Here is a 17,457-nt window from a genome sequence, read left to right on the forward strand (position 1 = left end):
GTGAATAGGCTAATTCTTTAATCATTAAAGATGTGTTTGCCTATTAAAAACAACTAGCAACTCAAATGAAAATAATGGGGAAAAGAGTAGAAGTAAAATTGGCTAATATTGTTTGCTCAGTATTGTTTCAGATCAAAACCAAATGGGATTTAAGAGAAATGAAGATCAACCTGTTACTATGGCTCTTGATTTCCAGTACGATGAGAATTCAACCCCTAAAGACTTCAACTGATCTTCAATCCATTGCTGGATTGAAATAGTTTACATTATTTAAATGATCTTAAAAGTCATAATTCTCTCAAAATTTTACTGTCAAGAGCTAAAGTATGCCATATTATAGCTATATTCTATTTTCTGCTGATACAAAATGATCTTCAGTTACAAAATGATCTTCAGTTAACATTTTAGTCACTTTAAGGAATAAAATCACAACACAATGAATCACTAATTAAAAATAATTAGAGCATTAATTCTCAAGGGTGAAAAATATAGAGCACCACATGTGAGAATTTCTAGGAAAATTCTTAATTTCAATAAGCTTCAAAAACATTATTGAATATTCAAATACAGTAAAATTTGGATAAAAGACCAACAACCAAAAAAGGGGGAAGTAAAGCAGTAAAGCCCCTCAAAAACAAAACCAAATTATTATTCTGCCTAATATATCACAGAAAGTAAAACTGTAAGAGATCTTCTTAAATAATGGGGCATGAATTTAAAAGGATTTGAGAAACAATGATTTGTAAAGAGGAACAGTAAAAAAAAATTGGTAAAGTCTGTAAAAATGTAAATGTCATTATTCAAATTAAATATATTAAAGAGAATAAGGCAACTGATACCAGTCAAACTACCAAGGTAACTTAAAGAACAAGTAATAATGTGTTGGAATTAACATACCAATTACTGTACACAATTTTTTTAAAGTTTAGTTTCCTGAAAACGTGAATGAATTATTTGTTTCCTTCATAAACAGTACAAAAGCAACTTCAATCCAATCACTTTAAGAATTCTGGAATAGTAAATTCTTATTTTACTCTTAAATGTACCTGAGAACGAACTAGTGTACCATCATTTACCTGTTTCTCACATGTACTGTGTGTGTCAAATGGCATGTAAGTGTAACATTACTGTGCACCTACATTCATACGCCAGGCCCTGATACAATAAAAATTAAACAGTCTCTGCCTTCTAAGAGCTTAAGAGTAGGCAAACCATGTATGTAAACAATTACAATTCACTGGACAGGAACTTTAAGAGAAATAGGTTCAAGGAAGGCTCATACAATAAAGAACTGGGATCCTGAAGGATTACGAGGTTTGCCAAGCGAAGTGACTAGAGTACAGTTTTGCTGTAAAAAACATAGACAAGGGGGACAACAGTATTTGATGTTCTAGGACTGGACACAACTGTACTAGAGAGGAGAGGGTGGCTGAGAAAAGTTTGGACTCTTGGCCATGGTGACTTAGAATATTTTTTTCCCAGAAGACTTTTAATTGAAGTTTTCTAGCTACCATTACAAGCAGAAAATCTATTCTGAGTTGCCAGCTTTCCAGCATGAACGTAGCAGCTTTTTTTTTTTTCCAGTGTCTTCCTATGTATACTACATAGGAAGATTATCCAGGTAAGAAAGCATATGAAGAATTAGGGAGGAAAACTCACAGATTTGGACAATCATGTTGTTAACACATAATGTTATATTTACGTATATTATTATAATATTATTTCACAAATTTAAATATGTATATTTCTAGTCTCAAGTCTTTACTCAGACAGCAATGCATAAGGAAAGAGACAACAGACAGACCCGTAAAAATGAGTTAGGAAAAGAGTAACGTGGTCTAGAATCCCTCCTAAACACATGAAGAAAGGAAAGGAAAAGGAATTAAGGATAACTTCCCAGGTAGTAATCAGGTCAGGGAATACTCAAATTAAGAAGACTTCAGGAATCCATGGACCATCACATGAAATATGCCTATTAAGTAAGAAACCCTGTGAGCCTGGAAATCCAAGGATAGGGTACACCAAAGACAGAACAACACAAAGAACACCGACATGTCAGTGGAGGTAAATGAGACTCGGAGCTCAGGAAGAGCTGATACCAGCTGCAATCATAGGAAAGCCAAGAAAATTAAACATCAAGCAACTATCAATAAGAAAGGCAAAATCACTTTAAAGGACTTAGGAACATCTGGAAAGTTTTCAGTGGACTTGGCAGCCAAAAGATTAATAGCAACTGCAAAAGGAGAAATCGCCATACTGCAGAGAGAAAACGCCATAACAGCAATGGGCTAAATTTAAAAGCATTAAAACTTCTTAGCTACATTAGCCACATTTCAAATACTCAATAGGCACATGTGGTTAGTGGCTGCCACACTGGACAGCTCAGATATTCAACACTTTGAACTACACATTTTTTTGGACAGTGATTAACTAACCTAAACTCTCCTTTCCAAACATGAACAGACAACTTCAAACAGCAAATGCCTGAGGAAATCGGTAACATACAAGAGGCAGCAAACCCAGAAAGAAAACTTTCTGAGGACATATATTTGACATGGAAAAAAACTAAAAATATTATATAAAATCTCAAGAGTTTCTACTGAATCAAATTATAAGAAGGCATTTAAAAATTAAAAGTAGATCATCCAAAAACTAAAACTTTTAACAGGTGAATAAAATGAACACAGCTTTCAGTGTAACTATGGCACTAGAAGAACCTGTCATGGGAGTCTTCTCCCCAGAGTATAATGTACCCTGTTCTCACTCAAAAAGTTATCCCAACACCTACTTTTTACCAAGCAAGAGGTAAAAATGAAACGAAAACACATCTAACACCAATTCCAAAGGGAGAAGAATCAGAAATAACTTTAACGGGGGGGGGGGGTGGCAGGAAGAGGAGAAAGGATGCGAAGACTCTTTCTAAGGACTATCCTCAGGCTAAAATAGCAGAAGTACCCAAATAAGACCACACACAGGGAGAGACTGGTGAAGGTGAAATCCAAGATTCTCAAACTGGACCGGAGAACAGGGCAAAGACACAGCATCCCAAAGGATAAGCCACTTATAAACAAGAACTATGTTTGATGTGGACTTCTCATTTGCAACCATGATCAGTTATCAATTTAGAAGTAGCTTCAAAAAATAAAATGTTTAAAGATTCAAGGAAAAATGATTTTAATCTAGCAAAAAGATCATTCTCCATATATAGAAACAAAATGAAGACATGTTTGAGCATGCAAAGCCTCAGACTACCACCCATCAAAAAATAAGCTATGAATCTTTACGTGTACAGAAAGGTAGAACACAGAGCAAAAAATGCTTTTAAAAAGTAAGTACAGGCAAAACCAATACAGTATTGTAAAGAAAAATAAATAAATAAGTACAATCAATTATGTACGGGAAAACTTTCTCACCTGTCAAAAACAGATCAAGTAAAAATTAAAACTACAAAGGGTTTCTGTTGCACAGTATTATACGATAGAATCTATATAGCATAGCAATAGTAATCTACTGCATCCATTTCTTTAGAACTTGATTTAGAGTTCTAAACTAGATCTAAAGAGAAAAATACATTATTTTCAAACATTTCAAAAACATCTGCTAGAATTAAAGTATTCTGAGATAACAGGAAAAAAAATCTTAATTTCAACAGGCCAGTAAAATCGGAATAGCAAAGTCAAACAATTTTTAAAATACAGATTTATAAAATTCATTCAGAAACTTGAAAGCATATTTTTAAACATACTTTGGCTTTTAAAAAAAGGAAAATCAAAACTGAAATCACATTTAGGCTTGAATTAAAATGAAATCATTCTATAACCCTGCATTAAAATGAATGCAATATGAATAAAGCAGCAAAGTTTAGAAAATTTACAGGCCAATCCATTTTACTTTACAAAGTAAGACTCAGAAGTTTCCCTACTATAGAAATTTGATAAGAGTTCACAAACAAGACTGTAATGGGTCACCCAATGACAAATACATATCCAAATCGATCTATCTAGATTTGACACCAGAATGTTTTTGCTTCAAAATACAATCAAGTGCAATCCCTCTTAAATTCTACTTCTACCACCTTAAGCCAAAACCTAATCACCTCAAATCTACAGTACAACAAGCAATGCTAACCATACAAGGCTTTATATAACCAAAGGCTGGCAAATGTGCCCCAATCAGTACACAAAAGGACAACCTCAAAGCCTAATTGTAAGGATTCGGTGGTGGTCCAGTTGTTAAGTATCTGCCTTGCAATGCAGGGGACACCAGTTCCATTGCTAGTCTGGGAAGATCCCACGTGCCGTGGAGCAACAAAGCCCATGTGCTGCAGCTACTGAACTCACATGCAGCAACCACTGAAGCCCAGGTACCTTAGCGCCTGAGCCAATGTAAGAGAAGTCACCGCAACAAGAAACCCAAGCACTCCAACTAGAGAGTAGCCCCTGCTTTCCGCAACTAGAGGAAGCCTACATGCAGCAAAGATAGACCCAGCAGAGCCAAATGTAAATTTTTTTAAAAAGTGTAACTGTATAGTGTGCCCATGAACAAGGACATAATGGGGGAAAGCCGTGAACAAGCATGTGATTCCAGAGCTAAGAAAGTCCAACTGAACAACTAGCAAGTAAGGGCCCCCAGTAGCTCTCTTGCTTTAAAGAGGCCACTTACGTCTTCCATACACTATGTAACGAAAATGAAAATCAACTTATATATAAATTAAGCAGTAATTATCAATGTCTGCACTAAAAATAATAGTTTAACATTTAAATACTAAAATGAGTGCTACATTTTAAAATCTGTTCTTCCCAAGAATCAAGAACACCCCAATTCTAAAGTCCGTATTAGGGACTTACTAAACTGATTGTTGAGGAAATAATAAATAAAACTGGCCCAAATCAAAGAGGAGATTTTGAGGGACCAAGTAACTTGGTCTACTTTTGCAAAATAAGGAACACTGACATTTAAGTTATATTAAAAAGGAACTACCATAATTACACAAAAATACAAAGTTAAGGTCAGTCTTCAGCTTTAGAAAGAATAGCCTTGTGACTTAAACGTCTCATGATAAGACAATCTCTACACAAACAGTATTAAATAAGGCTATAAAACCTGAATTAGGAGCTAACAATCAGCAGGGACAAATCATCACAGAAAAGGCTGTAGGACAGCAAAAAACACCACTTCTAACTGCCCATCTTACTGTGTCACAGATTCCATGTTTCCCTCAGGGCTTCAACAAAAGTATGCATAATCAACTAGCGCACAAAAGTTTGAGAAGTCAGAAAAGTTTTTCTTCGTAAGTGTATTATTAAATGCAGAAATACTCACCATGATCTCATCTAAGCCAAATATTCCAAAATAATGTCTTTAGTACTAGAGTTGCTTTTTGGCTACCAGAAAGGACCAGTTCTGAATATAATACAATTTAGTCAAAACTCTTCAGAAGATGCCAACACAATGCCATGCTCTTTTGGGCATATTGTCATATAACTCAGAAGGAATCAGAGATTAAACCAAAAGACTAGCATTATCTAAATACATCAGCCATGCTTATGAAAATTAAATGATTTTAATTTTCATTACATAGTGTATGGAAGACTTAAGTGGCCTCTTTAAATTTTTAAAGGTTTAAAATGCAATTACAATTGACCCCTGACCAACAGAGGTTTGAACTGCATGGGTCAACTTACACATAGATGTCTTTTCAATATTAATTTAATCTGAAATGTGGAATCACCAGTAAGGATGATGGACTGTATAAAGTTAACACACAGAATTGCAATACGGAGTGGGGGAGGTCTGTTGCCATCCCAACCCCAAATACTGTTCAAGGGTCAATCCTACTCCTAATGGTCAATTTCAAGAAAACTGTTTGCTAACACCTGAAGTCAATCTGAGTACAACTTGGGTTAAAGGCTTTACTTTCCAAACACTAAATCAAGTTTAACACTGAACTGTCTCAGGAAAGCCTGATGGCATGGGAATGTGAGGGGTGGGGGGAGACATGACATGCCAAAGACATTTCACCTGAAGAAATAGCAGTGGCTTCAGATAGTACCCAAATAGATCCTACTGGTCTGTCGAACTGCAAATACTGGTAAGAAACTCTAATGGCCACACCTGTTCTACTCTAGGGCATTAATTACCACATTAGATGCCACAGGATGCTAACTTCACTATTTAATGTGTAAGTGCATACAAACTATACTATTATCTGTGACTCAGACAGAAGGTGACAGAAGAAAATTCTTTCAAACTCAAGAAAGCAGAGTATGATTTGGCGAACAACCGCCCTACTTCTAGAGTCCTAATGATAAAATTTACATTCCTTAATACCTCATTTTCTTCGAGGATCCTCCTCTTGTGTGTACTCTCCCTACATCTGTAGTTGGTAAATACTGAAATTAAACCAGTGTTTGTTTTTAAAAATTCAGTTTTCTATGCTCCATCCTCCTCCACTGCTCTGATTCACGGTAATTCAAATGGACTCAGGAACTTCCAGCTTCAAAAGCTTCCTAGGTGATTTGAACAGACAGCCCAATTTGGGGTAATCATAATAAACATGTGTTTACGTTTCCCCTTCCATCAATCCTAAAAATCTCTCCACTGCAGAGTTCTCGGTATGAGCAGGGAGCAAGTCAGCACAGCCCTGCAGGCCCCTTCATGCAGCTCTCACTGACCAGATTCCTCAACTGGCAAGTGAAATATCTAGGATGCTCCTTCCTAAGGAAAAGGTAAGAATGAAAGAGTAGCTTGAGGCCTGGGGCTGCTGATCTGACTGACAACAACTCCTAATTAGTCACAGGAATAAGAATAAAACCTAATAATTCACTGTCAGTCTGAACACTCATCTAAATGCTTTACAAGTGTTTTAGATACCATAATTTTCATTCAATCCCACAACAATGCTCAGGGAATGGACACAAAAACACACATTAAGTAATAGGCCTAAAGTCACCACCCCACTACAAGTATCAGCACCTGGCCTTAAACAACTAACTGAAAAATGGCTTCACCCACTAGTTAAGGAAGAAAGGTAAATATGCACATTCTCTGAGCACTAACTAAAAGTTTACCTCCTCAGGCCTCTCAGACTGATACTGTCAATACCAAGTATTGAATCCACTGAGAAAATATACTAAAGACAAGTCAAATAAAACCATAAGATGTAACCATTTTTAATATAAACTCTACCAAGGCTACATATAGAATTCTTCTGGTATTTTATAGCACAAGAAGGAGTCCTATAAAAACTGATAGGATCTGAGGCAATGTCATTTTCCCTCCTCTGCATTTCCTGGTTTTACTATAATAAATTTGTACGCACAAAGAAAAATTTTAGTACAAGCAGCACTATACAGTCCAAGGGCCCATTAACTCCAACCTTGCCTTGCATAAACGTCCTATTTCAGAACTCAAGCGGTAAAAAATTTTGGAAAAACAGGAATATGTGTAAAGCTAAATATGTCAACAGAGTGATCATATTCTCCAGAACTCTGCTGTCCAATTCAGTAGTCACTAACTACATGTGACAAGTAGGCACAGGAAATGTAGCTGGTCCCAACTTTAATATGCTATAAGCACAAAACAACAGATTTCAAAGACTTTGCAAAAAATTAGATTGTAAAAAATCTTTAGTTTTTAAAAAATCAAGTATGTGCTGAAATGAATATTTTATATACATTATATTATATAAAATATACTAAAACTCACTTCACTTTTACTTCAACATGGCTACCAGAAATCTCCACAGCTGACTTGCCTTTGTGGCTCACGTTTTATCTCCATTGGGCAGTGTGCTCTAGCACCGTGTTACTCACATGCAACCAGCAACATGGGCAACATCTGGGATCTTGTTAAAAAGGCAGAGCCTTGGGCCCCACCCTAGATTGTCGAACTAAAATATGCATTTCAGCAAGATCCCCAAATGTTTCGTATACACATACAAGTTTGAGAAACACTGTTCCAGAAAACCGCAATTTCATTTCCTTAAATCATAATGACAAACCCAGTATTCTTTCATCTACCCATTTACTAAAATGATCCATAGTGCGGAGCACTGTTCTAGGCCACTGGGATATTAGGGGAAAAAATCATTAAGAAACTCACTCCCTATTCTGGTGAAGTGTGGTCCAGAGGACAAGCAACTGTCAGTTCTGCTATAACACGGCTTTTTTTTTTTTTTTTGAAAATCAAGTTTGTTTGAGTCCTATTGATTTATCAGGAAACTATCTGAGCATAACACAAATTTCCCACTTACCTACAAACAATTTCATCTGCTGAGAAACACCAGCTGCACCCAGCTGACCAAGCTACATACGTATTCACAGGATAGACACACACCTCAAATACCTGCCAGTTACCCCAGTTCTTCCAGTTAGGAATGATATCCACCCACAGTTGGTTACAATTTTCAGAAGGTTACTTCAGATAACCTTCCTTCCATCATTTCACAGTAACTCATAAACTGCAACCTTTCCACAAGCTAATTTCAGGTCATTAGCAAAGTAAAATGCTGTTACTAAATATATTGTTAGTTTACTCCTTAACCATTTAACAAAGTTATATCAAGGTATTTGTAAAGTTCCTGTTTTAATGTGTCATTGACAATGTTTTTGAATACTGTGCCCCTATCACATTTTCCCTATAAATCCCAGGGTGCAATTTTGCACAGCATGGTAACTTTCAGTAACATGTGCTGTAACAGAATGACTAGAAATAAATAACATCAGATCACTTTAAGTACAAGGAAAGAACAAAGCAGCAGACAGGACAGAGGATGACAGGGAGCTGTTTGAGTCATCAGAAGGGTAAGTAGGCCTCTAGGGGAGGGGGTGCTGAAGCTGACCCCTACTGGAATGAGACAGCATCAGGTGGACATACAGAAAGATGAGCATCCCAGAAACAAGGAGCAGAACTCGAGACCAGAACAAACTTCCTGAGGGCCAATGCGGACAGAGCAGCACAAACACCCAGACACCAGATTTTACAAAGAGCCTATTACAGGCATTGGTAAGTAACAGGGTCAAGGGAGGGTCTTGAACTTGAGTGATGTAAGCTGACTGGCATTTTATCTGGACCACTCCGGCTATGTGCTGTGAATAACAGTACGAAGCAAAAAGGATGCAGGACACCACTTAAGGGGCTGTTGAAGAGTCCAGGTAAGAGGAGAGAATAGCAATTTTAAGTATATACCACAGTTCAACTTAGGATCTGTTGGCCTTACAATGATGTGGAAGCAACAGGCATGCAGAGTGAAAAGCGCACTTCTAATTGTGAATTCTGCTCTCTTCCCAGGCTAGTGATATACCCTGAGGATGGGGCGGCAGCAGCAGAGAGATGGACTTCCCAGTCAGCCACGTAATTAGAAAGGGAAACAACTCCTACATTTACAGCCAATTCTGCTTTTCACTCAGTACAGCAGAGAGTTACATGAGATACTCAATACTTTATTATAAAGCAGGCTTCCTGTTAGGTAATTTTGTCCAATTGCAGGCTCATGTAAGTGTTCTCAGAACATTTAAGGTAGGTTAGGTGTATTAAATGCATTCCCAACTTATGTATTTTCAACTTTTGAAGGGTTTATTAGAGATGTAACCAAGTGGTTATAGTTGGAGTACAACTGTAAGGTAGAGATAAGGTTTTATATACAGCAAAAACACTTGCCTTCTACTTTCAATAGCTAATAGTAGGCTACATAATTGGATTATATGTTCATTGTAAAACAGGAATAATCCTGATCAGCCTAATTCAAAGGGTTGTGGGACCGGATATAAAATGGCTTTCAAAATTACCATGCATCAAATAAATCATAAAAAGGAGACTCTTCGTAGGATATATTTTCAAGCCCTAAAAAACTGGTTTTGAAATGACTGACAAACTCCTCCTCCAATACTTAGTATAAGGTCCCAGAAGAAGAGTACAGGTACATATGTGGGGTATGAAGACACCCCCAGCTCACTGCTAACTCCACTCTTTTCAGCACCATAACAAAATGATTAACAACTTAACCCAAACCATCCTGCACAAAAGAGTAAGACAAAAAGAGGCTTAACAGAAAGACCATCTAGAATACATATTTTCTGTGAATTATGAACCCCAAATCCTAAGCATGTTCACCAAGAACTTTAAATACATCTTGCATAATTCAATCAGTTCAATTAACACTGCCGTAGGCAATCCACTCCAGTCTTCTTGCCTGGAAAATCCCAAGGACAATCCATGGGGTGGCAAAGAAGTGGACACAACTGAGCAACTTCACTTTCTTTCTTTCTTAAAATTTAAGATCTTAAAGTAAACCATACCAAAATAGTTTTGACTGTGAACTGAAATCCATTATATCATAATAACCACCTCTTTAAGAATACCAAGAATGGCTTGCCATGCCCTCCTCAAGGGGATCTTCCCAACCCAGAGATCAAACCCATGTCTCTCATGTCTCCTGCACTGGCAGGCAGGGTCTTTACCACTAGTGCCATCTGGGAAACCCGTTTCTAGACCAGTCTTACTATTGGTTCCTTTCACACAAGTAAATATTCTCTCATCCATAAACTATAAAACAGGGATACTATTTGTTCTACCTACCTTCCAAGGTCAATGCAAGGATCAAATGAGACTGTTCATTTTTATAGTACTTTCTAACATTACAAATGCAAAGCATATTTCATTTTAACCCAGTGTAAAGTTATTCAAAGAACCACAAAAGTCATACTATGCAATTATCAGTCTACTTAATGTGAGAATACTATTACTAAATTATTTTAAAAACTATAAAAACAAGTTATCCCCAAATACTTTCTACTGAATAACAATTCCTTCAAATGTTACAGTAACTGTCATTTGAAAATTGGATTACATTTCCCAATTTCTCCAAATATACGTAAACGACCCAAAAAAAGGAGGGGGGGATACTTTCATTATGCAGTGAAAAACTTTAAAGAAAATTTAGAAATGTAAGCACTAAGGCAATTTTCCCTTTGTACTCAAAAATATTTGAATACTAACTTTAAAAGCTATAGAAATTTACTTAATTCCCACAATTCAGGGAACCAGTAAAGAATAATTTTTTTCGATTTTGATTAACAAACTGAACTAAGCTATCTCCCCCTAAAAGATGTTTCTAACAGTTAATTCTTAGAGGGAAGATAAGAAAAATGGGACAAGCCCCAAGAGGCTGAACTTTTGTGGAACAGATTTACATAATTCCTATAAAGCTACCCTTCATTCCTAAACTCACTGGTACTAGCATCATCCTGAAAGTTACTTAGTAAAATTATCATTAGAACTAGTCAACAAAAACATACTTTAATGAAATGGCAAAAGCTTAAAAATTCCAGTAAGTACAAATTCAACCTAAGCTATTAAAAAAAAAAAATCAAACGACTGTACCTTAGATTCCTGCTTTTGGTTATTTTTAAACAAAAGATTGTATTTTGCAAGTTGATCACAATATATGTAAAAATAATTTTCCACTAAGTAATGAACTTTTAGGTAATGTTATGTCACAAAATTTCCCTTAGTTACAATAAATAAACTCCCTTTCATAAATCCTATGGGATAAAAATCTCTAATTCCTTTAACTGTACAAACTTAGCTGGAATAAATCCTTTTAAACTGCAGACTTCAATCTTCTGCAGGGAGTGACAATCCTCAATCCCTACTTTCTGATTTCTTTCAGTATTAGTATGTCTTAAAGTCTTTTTATATATTACTCTAAATTGGCACTTTAAAGAAATCTAAGGTGACAAGAAGAACAAAAAAAAAACTGTGATGTGGACAGATGCCAGTAAAGCCCGGTGGGGCAGTGTGGGGTAGGGTAGGGGGTATGTAGATGCTTGAGTTAGGCATTTATTAAAATTAGATTTTAAAATCCTAAAATAAAAATCAATTTTATATTAGTTCAAAAATATAGTAACCTGTTCTTATATTGTTACTCACACAGGCTGAGTACACAGAGAATCCAGCTTACTTGCATTTGACTTTGAATAATAGTTTTCATCTTTATGTGAAAATCTATCTACATATACAATTGAGTTTATAAAGATAAAAATATCAAGGAATACAAACACATCTATAATGAAATTACACATATTCACTTTAAAATGTTAGTTTCAAACTCTCATTGTTAAGAAAGAAACAGCTAGAGTCAAAGTATAATGACTTAAATGTCTAAGAATTAACTGAGGGAAGAGTCACCACTTCACATCTTTAAAACACAGAATTAACATCAAAGATGCTCTCTGCACTCAAGAATACAGATCTCATTTTACAGTATTTGTTATTATTCCTCCGTGGTGTAAAGTAATATGGCAGCCAAGTATATGAGAGATAATATAGACCAGGAATGAAGTTAGACCAGGGAAGAAGTTAGTATTAGTTAAAAGGCTCCAGAGGAAGACAACCAAATAGCTAAAAAGCAAATCAGAAAAGGGGATTAACTTAGCAAATGACTACATCAGAAACATAAGTTTCTTACAAATGGAAATAAAGAAACACCAGCAAACATATGCAAATAAAAAAGAAACTAAAAGCCAACAAGAGGAAGGAAAATGAAAATCAAAATGAAGGGGGAAAAAAAAAAAAGAGTACAGAAAAAAAAGCAAGCAGCTAAAAACAAGTAGCTCTCCAAAGTCAGAGCTTTTAGTAACCGCTTCAAGGACAGGACTACATCTCAGCATTATTTCCAGGCACACCACACAACTGCTGACACACAGTGGACGCCCAATGTTTGCTCAATATTTAAGCATTAAGCAACAGAACGTTCTTGCGAGTATTTCACCTGTAAAAGAACTTAATCAGACACAGTTCACTGTAAATGCATGAAAACATTTACAGAAGTTTCCCAGAGTACCTAAAATGACCCTTTTCTGGATCTGGGGGTAGATGACAGATTAACCAAATCATATTCACTAAAAGAGAACCTGGGATACTTATTCTCTTTAAGGAGATGAGGTGCCACATCCTATTTAGTCACAATCACCAAAATTTTAAAGACAAAGCACAATATAGTATAAACAGTACTGCCTTCTAAGATTCAACATTTGAAATGAAATCCACTATAGTAGTGACTGGTAATAGAATCTCAGGCTAAATGTAACACTACACAAAACTTACCCCAAAGATTAATATTAATTTTGCCCCCAAAATTCTAACTTATTAACCAAATCCACCTGCTGTTATTTCCAAACAAATGTTTATATGCGTAAGTAGCATACAGCTATGCTATATTTAACAGAGAACTATACTCCCCTCCCATTCAATAACCATCCAAATATTCCATCTCCATCCAATCTTTTTTTTTTCCATGCAATCTTCTGACCACTATTAACTTCCTCAACCCACCAATTATATACAGAGGAGGCCAATGTTTTCCAATATCTCATCACACTGAATATAGCTGATTTCTATCCTAGAAGGCAAAAAGAGAACCAGAAGAAGCAAGATTTGAAGATAGTTGAAAATCAAGGGACAGAAAGCCATGAGGGACTCTGAGTTTCCTTATAAGCTTATAAAAACACAATCAAAATGGGCTGTATTTATTTCAAACACATTATCTATTATGCAATTTAAGATCTTATGAATAATAGAGATGATTAATTGACTTAGTGAAATTGGTTTGTCCCTCAATGAATGCCAAATGTAGACAGGAAATCTGATTATTTTGGTAAATTTTGGATACATTAAATCTGGAAACAATTTATTTTCAGCCTCCTACCACAAAAAACTTGAAGCAAAGTAATAGCTGAAGGGTAAAACCACTGAAATGCACTTTTAAAAAGGTGAGTATCTGAGTACATACAGAAGTTACATTAATAAGACCCTGGAAAATATGAAAAATAGTATTTTTCTTAAAAAACCTAACAAAAATTTCCTGTATCACGAATGACTTTAACCCATGAACTGCCTCAAAAAACCTAAATTTTTAAATTCATACTTTACCACAAGAACACACACCTGAACTCCTTAAAAAATAAAATGAAGTAGAAACAAGGATCTCAAAATTAACCAAGCCAAACTGCAATCTTGGAAAGTTGAAAAGCTGAAAATTCCTTTCTTGGAGAAATGTCCTGCATGTCACTCACCATTAATAAAGCACTGGTAGGCTACATTCATAAATGCATCCTCTAATTATCACCCACTGGGGTCCAGCTGTAGATGCTGGGATCAGCATCTTATTTCTACATAATTTGTTTAGGAATCAAAATATTCTGATGACAAACATTTAGTAACATTTGCAAACTGGAAATATGACTAAAACTTTTTGTCTTACACAGAATTATTATTAATAAATGTAAGTTTCAATAAAAAAAGCTACTCACCACCATCCCTCTCTCTAACTCTGTGAATATGCACATTTTTGGCCTTACTGTGACCTGTGCTGTCACTGTATTTGTTTTCAGGACTATCAGATCTCCGCAACATTTTGTTTGGTGGTGAAGGATCTGCGGCGTCTCGCATTTTTTCATGTCTGTGATCACCACTACTGGGGTGACTCTTCGATGAATACTTAAGTGCCTGTAAAACATCACCCCCCCAAAATAAAAAAGAAATCAAACTTTAATTTCATAAGTCAGTTTTATCATAAAATTTGCTATATTACCTACATTCAGTTTTATGAATTTGTAAAATTGAAATTTTCTTTTTGAATTCTGCCTTTAAGTTACTCACACAAGACCTAAACACAAGTTATTGTAAGGCTCATCACACATATCAAAATGTTTTTTTTTTTTAAAACCTTCCATTAATCATCTTGTAAACACAAGAAATCAACACTTTGACAAATTAACTCCTCAAACTTTTCTGCGAGTTAAAAAGTTTAAGTATTCACTGAGTACTACTGTAATGTTTTTGCTCTGCAACTATGCTAGACACAAATACAAATAAGCATAAACACGTTTCTTCAATCTGACCCAAAAAAAGCATCAGAATTCAGAGAATTCTCATCAGAATTTCTCCAATTCTTGGATTCAAGTAAGTAAGGCATTTCAGATCTAGTTTAACTACTCTTGCAGGCATGGGAAACAATTTTAAGGTATAGAAATGTAGGCTCTTATTTCTGACCTATCCTAATGGAACTTAATGGAACTCCCTCAAAAAACATTTAACATATTTAAGACAACCATGATATAGCTGTCTTTCTTAATGCATAATTAACCATGTTTTAGAGTGTGATTCAACAGTTTAATCGTTGACCTATCCAAATGTAATGCACAATGTTTTACCCGTCAAGGAACCTAGATTTTTAACTGGAACTTTAACTCATGCTATCCAGAAACACAACCGTTAGCTTGGAAACCCGCTCTCCTATCCTTTAAGTGGTCAGATGCAAGAAGCATTTACTTCTAGTCACCCCAGAGTTACAAATTAATGAACTTTCCTCCCCCGGAAAACAGGGGCCAACTCTTTCAAAAAAATTTTTACAATGTTACACGAAGCTGTCACAAAAAGAAAATTATGTACCTAAAACTCCTTTCAGGACAGTGAATTACCCAAGATCTCAATTTCTACAGAAAGAAAAGCGCCATCTTTCACTGAAGACAATTATTTCCACCGAAAACAAACTGGGAAGGGGTAATGGTTTACAACACACTTAAAGAGTTGCAAACCCATCAGTGGCTTCTTCCCCGCCCTTCCGTCCAATTCTGATATCTCTGCGTTAACTTTTAGTTTCCCCAAAACAACAAATGAAGGTGATTCCAGAGTTACTGAACACCTTGTCCTACCGAGTCCCGCACACCCGAATAACCGAGTCAGGTCCTTCCTGGACAAGAATCAATTTTTATTCCCTTCCCCCCACCCTCCCCGCAAAAAGAACTTGAACTTCCTCCCGTCACCTGTCAAAATAAGCCCCCACCCCTCGCCGGCGAGCGCCCCGGGAGGCGAGCGCAGGGTTTCCGGCCCCACCAAGCGGGTTTCGCGTCTGTGGCCCCGAAGGGCCTGCAGCGACCTGTGAAGCCTGCGCTCGAGTAGCGGCTCCTCCCTCCCCCGCCGGCCCCGCCAGCCCCGCAGCCCGCGCCCGCCCCGTGGTACCTGGTAAGGCTGCGCGTCCCCCCGCCGGTCGTGACAGCTGGAAAACAGAAGAAAAGGCCACCTGAGGCCGGAGAACGGGCCCCCAGCGCGGGGCCCGCAGAAAGGCCCCCGCTCCGAATCCCAGCGGCGCTCCGGCCCCAGGTAGCCCGCCCTCCCGCCTCGCGCACACGCTCTCGCTCTCACACCCGCTCACACGCACTCACACGGGCTCCCGCCGGCGAGGGGCCGCCGCCGCCGCCGCCCGCGGCCGTCCACCCTCGACTCCCCCCCCGCCCGCCGCCGCCCGCGCGGCCGCTCCCCCTCCCGGCCGCTCCGGATCAGGGTTAACAACAAAAATGGCGGCGCGGCCGGCCCAGATGAGGAGGAGCGCCCCCCCGCCGCCCGCCCCGCCGCCTCGAAACGAAAAGACGATTTACCCATCACTGAGCCTCTGCTGTTTCCTCGCATACATTACCATCAATGCCCGGCCTGTGAGCGTGTGTCGGGGAGGGGGGAGCGGCCGCGGGAGACGGCGGCGGCGGGCGGGCGCGCAGGCGGCGGGCGGCGCAGGCCCGGCGCGCCCTCGGCGACGCTCAGCACCTCCCCGTCACTGGCGCCGGCGCTCCCGGGCCATCTCCTCAGTCCGCACCACGCTCACGCTCAGCTCAGGCCGGGCAGCGGCGAACTGGGGGGTGGGGGGGAGGGGGCAACACGACGCGTCCTGCTCGCCCCGCGGACAGCGCGACTGCCTCCTCCGCCTTCTCCTCCTCCCGCTCCGCCGCCTCCTCCCCTCCTCCCCCCGCCGCCGCCGCTGGGTCCTTCGCCGCCTCCTCCTCCTGCCGCTGCCGCCGCCGCCGCCGCCGCTGGTGCCGCCGCTGCCGCTCCACCAACTACATCCGGGCAACTCGGCCGCTGCGGCCTTCGGAAACCCTCGGCAGTTTCCGCCGCGCCCCTCCTCTCCCACCCTCGCGCGCGCCGGAACGCCGCCTTCGGCAAACCTCGGCTCGTCCCGGCCCTCCTCTTCCTCCGCGGCCTGGCTCGCCTCCTCGCGACCCGTCCGCTCTTTCCGGTCGCCGCTACCGGTCCGCACGCGCCCTTTCGGCCGCCGCCGTTCCGGTTTAGGGGTAGTCGGGCTCGGGGAGCCCCCCGAGGCTGGTCCCGGGGGCCCCGGGGCGCGCGGGGCGGGCAGCGTCTATAGGAGGAGGCTGGTGGGGCGTGCGAGGAGCCATCGCGGACTAAATAAGGGCGGCTGCGCTACTGCGCGTGCGCCCGGCGGCGCGGGGGCGGGGGGCGCGCGGAGGAGCGCGCCGGCCGCCGCCCCCGCCCCCGCCCCTGCGGGCTCCGGCCGGGAAGCCGGTGGTTGGGCGGCGGGCGGACTGTGAGCCCAGGTGCTGTTTCCGTGCGCGGCGGCCCGAGCTCCCGCGAGGCCCTCTCCTCGGAACCAGGGCCTCGCTC

General features: G+C 39.6%; 1 protein-coding gene across 4 annotated transcripts in view; it reads right to left on the reverse strand.

Annotated features, from left to right (window-relative positions):
• Window positions 1-17,144, reverse strand: part of WAC (WW domain containing adaptor with coiled-coil) — a 79,929-nt gene extending 62,785 nt beyond the window's left edge. For 2 of the 4 annotated variants that reach the window (XM_068986923.1, XM_068986920.1), the window contains exons 1-3: window positions 16,440-16,510; window positions 16,024-16,060; window positions 14,313-14,508 (exon numbers count right to left, since the gene is read on the reverse strand). In XM_068986923.1, the coding sequence (XP_068843024.1) occupies window positions 14,313-14,508; window positions 16,024-16,060; window positions 16,440-16,480 (274 nt within the window). In that variant the 5' untranslated portion in view covers window positions 16,481-16,510. Of the gene's footprint in view, window positions 1-14,312; window positions 14,510-16,023; window positions 16,061-16,439; window positions 16,511-17,000 lie in introns of those variants that run through there. The other 2 variants (XM_068986921.1, XM_068986922.1) reach the window with 2 other exon arrangements.
• Between the last annotated feature and the right edge of the window lie 313 nt (window positions 17,145-17,457).

Source organism: Capricornis sumatraensis, chromosome 15 (assembly GCF_032405125.1).
Source record: "Capricornis sumatraensis isolate serow.1 chromosome 15, serow.2, whole genome shotgun sequence".
Taxonomy (NCBI): domain Eukaryota; kingdom Metazoa; phylum Chordata; class Mammalia; order Artiodactyla; family Bovidae; genus Capricornis; species Capricornis sumatraensis.